The sequence below is a fragment of the Mya arenaria genome, chromosome 3 (genome assembly GCF_026914265.1).
Source record: "Mya arenaria isolate MELC-2E11 chromosome 3, ASM2691426v1".
Taxonomy (NCBI): Eukaryota; Metazoa; Mollusca; class Bivalvia; order Myida; family Myidae; genus Mya; species Mya arenaria.
In genome coordinates, this window is record NC_069124.1 from 49,624,388 (window position 1) to 49,635,589 (window position 11,202).

An 11,202-nucleotide genomic window follows, 5' to 3' on the forward strand; every position below is an offset into this window, starting at 1 on the left:
GAAGACTCTAACATACTAGCGTCAAACCATATTGAAATTTAACTGATCAACGGTCATTATAGAAATGGAATACTTAGGAGCATCCTCGCTCGTCTCCCGGAATCCACGGACTGTTCTAGAATGAACAGGCTCCGAAATGATGTCAAATGACTTGGCGCCACAATAGCCAAGATAAAACAAAATCTGTTGGACTCGAATGCAGAAAACATGCGTTATGCTCCAGTTGGAATAAATGATGGTATTCCGTCAGTATCACCAGCTAAAGCAGCTCAAGTGAATAAAAACACAGACGCAGGTCTCAAAGATCAAACCGCTGACAGAGATAGAGACACAAATGGGGCTGCTGACAGGTCATTGTCGGAGCATGGACAACCCAAAAAGCCCTAAAACGAGAAACGGAATCAATACAACTCCACGTGCATCCCGCGGGAGACGGAAACAAACACACAGAAAAACGTCAATGCATCAAACCGTTGAGAAGCTGGTCGGGTGCGAGACATCATGCAAAATATAGATGTCACAAGCACGGCAAATTACGAAAAGTTGTCTTTCAGCGCAACAAATACAACCAAAACTGACTTTAACGATGTGAGGAAACGACGTAACGTATCATACTTCGTCGGTCATATTGTTAGAGACGTAACGAAAGTGACATATATACACTTAAAACAAAAAGAAATGTGCAATTGTCTTATCTTCGTTTGTTTCACGGAACGAGAAACTCCTTCGCAAAGGTGAACGCCGCAGATGAGCTCGAAGATATGACTGAAAATGCAACGTTCTGGCATGAGAGAATCGTGTACCGGAAGTGGGTTTCCAAGGAGGAATGGGATAACACTCGTCGGACGTCACGTGAAAGGAAATTCAGAGACACCCGTTACGAACGCAAATCCAACAACTTTGTCGCTGAACATCGTCAGCGGCGCAACGCCGGAAGTGAACGCCGAGACTACAACGACTACAAGGAGAAGTTCGAAGGAGGCGACGTCACCAGGACAACTACTGGAGCGATAGACGGTCGAACCATTGGAACACCGACGACAGGGAGCGACAATGGACTTAAGAGCATACATTTTCATTTCTGTTTCCCTAGATGCGGTTTTATGTACTGATATATATATGAATTCCTAATAATGTGTACCTTGCTCAACTTGTTCTGTTTGAATTGCCGCGGAATAATGTCTTCCACATATTCCTTGTTAGATTATCTAGACACATATAAACTCGATATTGCATTGATAACAGAACGTAAATTGTTATCAAGATCTGTAGCATTAATGTATTAAAGTGATTCTTTAATACTATAAACAGCAATTACCATTCATTTGTTACTACAGACATAAGTACGGACAATGATGGTCCGATAAGATGCAGTAGAGCAGGAACAGCTATAATGTATTAAAAACCCTCAACTGCTGTATAAGTAACTTTCAACAGCAACTAGTTGGGCAGATAAACTCAATGGATATCGTTTGGATTTTATTTAATCCGTTGATATAACGGCAATACTTTGAAGAGTACTTGCCTTCTTGTTTTTGATGATGAATTTCTCCTACAAAATTTTACTTAGGTTACCATTTGGAAGAAACTTTAAGCAAAAACATGCCGTGTTTTTACTTTTCATGTTTTGTTTTTTTTGTTCCCAGTTTTAGTACAATGCTGCTTTTTATTATGAAACTCTATGAATACACATTTTAAACCTTTTATTTACTTAGGCAGATAGTGTGTGATGTTCATAGTTTCAAACAATAACTGCATCGTATCTATGAGAAGTTTTTGTATTAGGTACTCTTAATTGTATTCCATCTTCTGCACAAAGAGTTGGGATCCCAAATCAATGAAGTTACTTGGGGTTCGTGTATTAGGTTATTATTATTTGTTTTATTATTACGTTTCCTCAAGTTAATGCATACTATACCTTTTAGGTTTTTACTTCATTTTGAATTGTTGGGATAATAGTGAGGTTGTGCACGCAAGCTGGTTTAAACCCCCAGTAAATTTATAGTTTACCGACCGTTCCAAGGCGGTACCTAACAATCCTTGATAAACACACCTAGTGTTTTATAAAGTATACATGCACTGTGTTATTTGTGAAGTTTCGTGCTGTTGTTCCATGTTTCTTGTTTGTGTTTTTTTTTGTCTTTGGAGTGCTATTAAACGGGGTTTATGTTTTGGCTACTGAGCTTGTTTCTGTTGTTTTTCATATAAATATGAATCAAGAGTAAACAGTTACAATTCGTTTAATATCATGTTGATAAACAGAATTAATATACGTATATACCAAATAGAACGGTATTCATTAAAAATCATTAATACCGTGTTTCTGTAAATTGTTTGAAAATAATCTTATTTCAAGGATATGTACAAGCATCAATGTGAACAGTCAAAAATCTCCATCAGCTGAGCAGCAAGGTTCTCAAAAGTTCTTACTTCAAGAGACGATTTACCATCATATTGAAGCGGACAGCAATGCAGATTGCCTGCTTGGACAAGAAAGCTACCTTTGACTCTGTTTGGCGCATGGGACTCTTATTCAAATTAGGCAAATTGGGATACACTGAGGCTTTTAATGAACTCGTATAAGGACATGAAATGTGTGATAAGAGTGCAAGGACTTAAATCAGAGCCGTTTGACGTTCTGCGTTCTGTTAGACAAGGAGGGGTTTTGTAAAAAGAAATGTAGTTGGTTTACATCGACCAACTTCTTGTTGACCTTGAACGAAGCAATAATGGAAGTATGTTTATATCAGTCAAGAGAGGAAGCCATCGTTTGCGGATAATATCTCACTGGTATCTGTCACTCCTCTAAATATACAATGCTTGAAAGATATTGTCTATACATATTGCCAAAGTTAATGTCAAGAAATCAAACAATATTGTCTTTACAAAGCGACGAACAGCACCACCAATAGGAAAACCTTATGGTAACATGTACATTGAACATTCAGGCTATGTAATCCATACTGGTATAAGACGGGACTATAATTTGAAATATACCATTTACATTGTAGTAAAGTATGACTACAGAAGGCGAGGGCAGGGAGTCAGTACCAATGGCATCAACCCACTAATCTCTATGGATCTATTTAAGAAAATTGTCAAACTAATAGCACTTTATAGCTGTGAACTTTGGTGTAACATGTCTACAACAAATGTTAACTTAGTCAATACTTTATTTAAAAATTAATAATAGGGTTTACGAAAATGACTTGATCTGATATGTGTGAAGCGATAGTTTGTTTAAATAAACCAAGTTGTACGTGATGTTGAAATTAGAAAGCTTTTGTATTTGCAAAAACTCTTAAGCTTGAATGTCCCCTGCACTAGCAGGAATCTGTTTATTCGATGATATCTATTATATTTATCACACGTTGGAACTCACATGTATGGTTTTGTACCTGATGTATGTTGTATTCTATGTAAAAATGGTTTACAGACAATTGTAAACGATGTGATAGTTAATCCATCGAGGCATCCAAATCAATTCAAAAGAGCCACGTTAAGACCTCAGTTTACCAGTTTGAAGAGAGCGATCGCAAAAACATGTACACATATTGTGTAAACAATGCTGTAGTGTGCATTACCGTGCTTTTTTATCTAAACATTGTGTTACCCTTTCATTTCTAGTAAGTATACTGTAATTATTTGTATATTATCTGTAATTCTTCAATAAAAGAGGAAAAATGAAGATAAATATATGGATAGATAGATAAAAAGATAAGGTTTTTTTTAATTATTTTATAAAACATAACATAATAATAAAAACAGATGTAAAAGTTAATGTAGTTTAAATATCATAAAAAATATGATAAAAAAGGGGCCGTATCCATGACGTCTTAGAAAAAATGTTCAACTAAATAATTATCCAAATCATAAAGGCATGCGAATAAATTTGATACAAACTTATTCTGTTCTGGTTCTGTTAAACTTATGTTCACTACCATGAAAATCGTCACTTTGAAGTCTTATAAAGACGGCCCCAGATGTAAGTAAATGAGTTACTTTACATAGATGAATATACATTGTATCGTTAAAATATATGTACGCTTATCTCGAATACAAAGCACAACTACAGTTTGTCTAGATAGTTATAAGGCTGAACGTTTTCGTAAACGATTGCGATACAATGATGCTTTTTAATTAATACTGTAAAACATTGATTCAGCAATGATCGCAAACTGCTATCGTCCATTCCACTCTTAGTCTTTTTCTCTCACCAAACAATCTCCACGTCTGTCCTTATACGACACCGAGGCGCCAAAGGGCAATAAATATGCCAATCCACATAACGCCTAGGACGATGCTTGTGATCATCAAGCTCCTGGCGCTGTTGGAGTATCGATGGGCCGCGTCCAATTCACCAGAAGCAGAAGCGCTGTTCGCCTTAGAAAAATAAAAATATATTTGTTATATCATGTTGATCAAGAATGTCGTTCTGTAGTTGGTCTTGAGTCGTTAGTGGAACCAATGCTGAACGATAATTTAACACAATATTGGCATAAAAAAGACATCACCACAATGAGTAGTTTTTACAATAAAGCGTTAAGTTCTAGATCTACCTAAGAGAACTCAATATATCAACAATCACAAAGTTGACATGGGTCGATGGTACAGACCGTAGTCAACGCCTTTGCATGAGCATATAAAAATAATATATTTGTAACTTATTCAAATATGAATATCACTTTCTTATGGAATGCACATTGTATGATGAACGTAGAATTAGAAATATACCTAGGTTTTGTATACAACGTCCAAATATGTAGAAATAAGTTGAGTGGTCAAATACAGAAAATTATACACTTATTATATGATCATATTATGGGATATGTTTAATTTTCAGAATCAAGAATTAGACGTCATTTTGTTACGATATAATTTAGTGACCCAATTTGAAAAAATATGGGGTCAACGCGTGATCAGTTCTGAAACAATACTGTAAAGTCATTCATGTTGGAGGGGTGATATATAGAGGACATTTGCAAGATCATATTTTATTTCACGAGTGTCATAGAAATACATTATTTGCGAGAGGCGGAGTCACGAATGAATCGAGTGTGTGTCTATGTTCGCGAGTAACACTGTTCGCGAGTGACATTATAACAGTTAATGCACGAATTATTTTTAAAATGAACAGGGCATGAAAACATTGACTGAATATCAGTGGTCGCCATTTACTTAGATCGGTAGTGTAAACAAAAAAAATGGATTTAACATGGACTTTAATACAGTTTCCCACGTGTAAGTGTTTGTTGCATAATACAAGAATATGTATTCATCCTCACTATCCGTCAAATTTGCTTGAAGACAGGTCGTTTCCAAGATGGGGTGAAAACATGCATCTTTGGTGGAAGAACACGTGGTTGTGGTTTTTAATTAATCAGTCAATTCCTGTGTGAACTAACTCGGAAATTATTACAAAAGTCCGACGCATTTTCCAGACAGAATCAGTTACTTTAAATATTTTAGTATTTTGTGATTCGTAAGGGTATCTATATTATTGTTTTCTATTACGGTTTCTATCTTCAATGCGAGTAATTTTTCTTATTGAAAACGCAACGAGCCCTTGTTTATTAAATCAATGGGCTTTGAACTGAATTTTTAGAAATGTGTCAACGCTAGATTTCACATTTTTCCAATTAGAAGTGTTGCCTGTCTACATTGATTGAAATGTATAGGGAAATTAATCAAGAACAATCAAATTTAACCAAGACATAAAACTGTACTACACCCACATCCACACACTTTGGTGCTTTTATGTTATTTTTATTATATACTTTAATTACTATTATGATTTGTACTTTTTTATTTTTTGAAAAAGTGAAATGTGTTGTCAGATATTGTCATTTTTGTTATTTGAAACAACAACAGGGTTTCAGTATCAGATAACACAATCTTCCTTTATGTTGCTCTCTCTCTCTCTCTCTCTCTCTCTCTCTCTCTCTGAACGTAGAATGGCCTATTGCCAAAGGCGTAAACTTCCATATTGAGTATTTACGAGATTTACTATATTAATTCACTTAGCAGAAAGTGTGCGCAGTGAGAACGTGAATAAATTAATAATTCGACTCTATGTTTGAAAATTCATTTTAAAGTTTTAATCTCGACAGACTTTTCCAAAAAGAGTGACTGTTTTTTTTATCCCATTCTGATTAAATATTCTTTCGTAAAATCTAGTCAAACCCTTACTACCCAAAATTTGTCAAAAGGAAGGTATGTTTTACTCCCGAAAAAGATTGTTCCTCAAAACTAAATTAAACATGAACTTTTGAAACGTTTTAATTATTGGCCTTCCTAACCCACTTTAACACTGTTGAAAGCCCTTACCAAGCGAAATTAGAATTATGAATTAGAAGCTGTCTATCGGAAATATTTACAGTAATTGCTTAAACAGTGTTAACACTTATTTTTAACACAAACCACAGTGGCATAGTAGATGGCAAATATTCCTGTCAATGGGAAGCAGCAGAGGCAGGCAAAAACGGACGGCACCAAGTAATCAGGCGGTAGGGACACGGTTGTCACCACCTCGGGCTGGCTCACAATCTGAAATTAAATATGCAGGATAAACGTGTTATGTGTTAGTTCTACTTTAACCTTCCCGCCTAGTTTATTGAATCCTGTAGCTAACCATGCTTTTTTAATTCCATGCAAACCGGCCGGTTTATAAAGTTATAGCATAAGTCAATGTGCTATTATTATTTGAATGACCAGAATGCATATTCTTAAGATATATCATATTGCCCTGAGTGTTTTGATTGGATGAAAACTAGACACTAATTAGAATCAGAGGGACATTTCTAAAAAGGATAATGTAATTTAAATGGTGTCGTTTCTTTATCAGGCTTTTGCAGGCATCGGTTATTCCATTAAGAGTAAACGTCAGTTGGTTTCTATTTTAATGAAAACATTCGGATTGTATTCCTTTGATTAAGATCAATCTTAGAATAATAATAATAATATAGTTAAAACAAATATTTCTTCTTAGAGCTCAGTGGTTGTATTAAAGCAATGAACACTTGTTCAGACAGATCAAACAAGTGTGATTTTAAATTTAAATCCAACATAAATTAAATAATTGCATTGAATATACGATCCTTGTGCATCGGGAAAAGTGTCTGCTGTACATAGGGACTAGACACCAGATGTCCAAAAAAGAGGCAAGTATTCTCTCAAAACAAGCCTAAGATTGTCAATGCGAGCTAGTAGGTGACCGATAGAACACCATTTTATTTGCCGAAAATAATACACGCAACAATCGTGTTGTTGTTTCATCTGACTTTCCCGTTTAAAAATAATGCATTTTGGTTTTCCATTTTAAAAATATATGTTTATGAGTAATGACAAATGTACCGAGGCCATTTTTATATTAACTAGAATCCCTAGGTAATTTGAAATTGGAAAAAATGCCACAAAACATGTGTCATAAGCGATGTAATGCATCGGTTAATTGATCCATTGCGTTGAACACAACGAAGTCAACTTTATATAATGTTTTGACAATTTTCTGTTTTCTTGCAAATGCATGATCTGCATTATCGTACAACAGATCGTTCATACTCTCTTGTTCAATCGCCCCGATTCTGAGTTAAAACAGCGAAAAAATCCAGCCGTTTTCTGTTTATAGATTCGCTCGGAGTCGGCAAACCCTGCCGATTGTTCATAGTCTATGAAAAAGTTTCTTACAAATACTTTAAATTGAAAATCCTATCCACAAAAGTCCAGCTTATCAAACTTTCGGTATAATGATTGATTAGCACATTTACCGCATATTTTCTTCTATATTCTTCAATATGTTCGAAATTCCAATATGGCGGCGATGAGGAAATTTTGCCGTACCAATATGTATCAACAATTAGGCTCATAAGAATCCATGTACTATTATAACTAATTATAAGGAGAAACATATTTAAAACGGTGTTAGTCATTTCTTCATAAATTTATCCTCCAAGTTCGTAATATATGATAGGAAAATACGACTAATTACATTTGATACATTATTAATGTTCATGTGATATTCACATTTCGGTCCTATTATAAAGGTTATATTTGAAAACCCTCGGTACATTCAAATAAAAAGGGACTTATACGTATATGGTATTTACATGTCTATCGATATTGAACATACATGTATTTCAAGTTAGCTGAATTTTCCGTTTAAGAATAATTTATGTCAATCGTTTTCCTTTTTAAGCACTGGCTTTTAGAATGTTTGGTATTAGTTAATTTCCCCCTCGGGTTGTGGTATCTATGCTGGGCAATTTATGTTTTATGGCATGCGAAAGTCTAGAGTAATTTAGTTATGATATTTGGACCAATTTTACTGATTATTATGACTTAATATGCATGATTGTATATAATTTGGCGATTATCCCTTTAAAAAGAGCCATATATGACCGATTTGTATGATCCATTTTGTAATTTGAGTTGTCACTTGATACAGAACCTATTATGATCAATGAATACCAAAAGTATTCTGATCTGAAGACGAGTAGTTTAAAAGCAAAGATCATGTTACTCTACAGTGTTTATAATCCTTGGGTTATAATTAGTGCGCGAATATATGCAAAGCCTCAAACGACCAAAAACAGCATTTCGCAGATTTCGAATAAAAGAAATTGAACTTGTCGTCATTTCTTGAAAAGAAATTTATTTATTTTTTACATAGTTTAAACATTTATTATTGATTGGTTTCTTTAACATTTTACAGACAAAATGTGTTTATATTAGTATGTCCCCGCATGCCTTTAAGCTTTTACAACCCAGTGGTGTATGTATGGTTTATATTTGAAAACAAGTTAATGTTGACATCATATTTAAAACCACATTCATAAATATTGAACTTGTATGTTTTCTTTAAGATAAGGACAGCAATACAGCTTTTTTATATTAAAATTACGTACCACAGTGGTTGGGCTTTGTACATGAGTTTGCACTCCGTACGGTTGAAGCCCATATTGTTGCTGGACTGTGTATGGGTGCTGGCCTGCGTCCTGGTGCTGGCCAGGATACGGTTGCCGAAAGTTCTGGTCTCGTTTATATTGTTGACCGTCGTATTGAGGCGGCGGCTCGTAAGGTGGTGGATTATCGAGGTTAGAAAAATTATATCCTATGTTCCCTGAAGAATTTAGGAACAATTGTCATTAATCGAGGAATATTACTTCTCACTTATTTGACAAATATCTTATACTATAATCCGGGAGCCGCTTTATTACCCTAGCATATTTTTGAGAAATCTTAACTTAAACATACCGAAACAAGAATAAAGATTATTTTAGGCCTCATTGTTAATACAAATAATTATATGCTTGATAAAACATTCCACAGTGCAACAGTGGCTTGTGAAAGCCTAAAATAAGCATCATTTTAAAAGATCATATATTATTTCGCTGTAAGGAACAATCTTTTTCATACATACATTCTTTACAAAGTAAAGTGTTCTTTGTTCGGTTGTCTGGAGCATTTTCACATAAAAACATATTTATATTGTTGACATCCTTTTTCAAAAAGAAAATGAAAATGCAATTCTAAGCCCAAAACGGAAAAAAAAAAATTTCGTAAAATATGCTCGACTCCTTATTAACAGTGTATGCATTATGCTCGCTAAATATTGAAACTCAAAACAAAAACATTACGAGTTAGTCCTTCAAGCCAAGATTTGCACTGTTGAATACCTTTAAATTCAACATCGAAATCATTTTTACTAAGTTGAAAATTCTACTTAAGTTGCGTTATAAAAACAAACTCTAATTACTTTCACTCATTAAAGAAATGTATTTGATATTTGGATGAAACAATTGTAAATTATAATTTTATTATCTTTAAAATGCTCTTACTTATAATAAGGGACCGATACACACATTTGCTCTTCTTTTAACTCTTAATCAAAGCCATGAACATTATTAAACACTCATCTCTATTCTCAGATTTCAATGCTCAATTAAATTCTTTAACATGTATCATACGTGGAACACCTTATTGTGGTCAGATGCTCAATTAAAACAAGAAGACAAGAAGAAAAGGTGCGGGCGTACTTTTCACGTTTAAGCTTTTAAGTGTTCACGCGTATGCCTCCGTCAATAGGTGCTGCCGGAATTCCTATCATTGAATTTTAGAGAAACCATATGACAAAAAACAACCACAAAGTTTTTATGAGTTAATGATTGGTTTCATTAAGTGGGTATTTATAGATTCGCATATATACATTAATAGAGCAAACGTTTTGGGGGTTTTCATTGTGAGTGTATCATGTCCATTTTTTCCTAGCCTCACATAATAGCTGTAATAGTATTGAATATAATAGGGAAAACAACAAAGACCATTTGTATTATACGCTTTTGCTATAAAGCTTGAAAATTTCATAAAATATGAACCGCCATTCTTACAAATATAACATAAAGGATAGTTAATTCATAATGTCTTAGGCCATTTCTGATATGGTATATTGAACAAAATGTCTCTGTAGAGTTGATCTTTTAAAATCTGAGTTTCAACTCATTAAGTTTATTTATCATGATATGAATAGACTTAATTAAAACAAAAAGGAAAAGCTTTAAACATACCGGCATTCTCCATGTCAACACAGAAAACTAAGAATTCGTTTTAATATTAACAGCAAGTTAAAATCCGACTGCGTTCTATTTACGCAAAATTTAGCAGTATTTTGGAGTAGTTGTCGCATGATATGTTAAGGTAGCGAAAATAATGAGGCCATCAGATAAGACGGCGCGATTGGGTAGGCGAATGCACACGCTATTTTGAAATATGAGACCAAAAATAATAGACAGCTTATTTTGAAGTAAGGACTCAAGACTATAGAAGGTATTACTGGTTGTAATGGGACAATTTCATTGACATAGACTCAAACTATAATAATGTTATTCTTACACTCTTCCGATAAGGGCCGTATTCATAAAGCATCAGGTAAACATGCCTAAGCATGAGACATACGAATACATTTGATAAAAGAAAGACGGTCTGAAATAAAATATTTATATATTAAAATATTTGTTTCAAAATCAGTTTAAACAAGGTCTTATGAATACGACTTTAGATTAATTATAGTGTCAATAAAAATTTGCATAACATTTTTAAATAATGTAGAATCCCTGTAAACTTAGTTCAAAGAAACAACTAAACTACAATATATATTATAAGGCTAAACTGTTTGCGAGAACTATTGCAATACAATTTAGATTTTTG

The 11,202-nt window shown here is 34.0% G+C and overlaps 1 protein-coding gene across 1 annotated transcript; it reads right to left on the bottom strand.

The window, feature by feature from the left end:
* Positions 1-3,719: 3,719 nt before the first annotated feature.
* On the bottom strand, positions 3,720-10,685 carry LOC128228497 (trafficking regulator of GLUT4 1-like). Its single transcript, XM_052939837.1, has 4 exons — positions 10,563-10,685; positions 8,904-9,118; positions 6,421-6,546; positions 3,720-4,383 (listed from the first exon to the last, which is right to left on the bottom strand). Exons 1-4 carry the CDS (start codon positions 10,573-10,575, stop codon positions 4,240-4,242), a joined length of 498 nt encoding a protein of 165 aa, XP_052795797.1. The 5' UTR covers positions 10,576-10,685; the 3' UTR covers positions 3,720-4,239.
* Positions 10,686-11,202: the final 517 nt, after the last annotated feature.

Excerpts from the sequence above, each read along its gene's own strand:
- LOC128228497 (XM_052939837.1), bottom strand. Across the intron at positions 6,547-8,903 it reads TACAAAGCCCAACCACTGTG|ATTGTGAGCCAGCCCGAGGT; the intron begins GTACGTAATTTT and ends ATTTAATTTCAG. Across the intron at positions 4,384-6,420 it reads CCATCTACTATGCCACTGTG|GCGAACAGCGCTTCTGCTTC; the intron begins GTTTGTGTTAAA and ends TATTTTTCTAAG.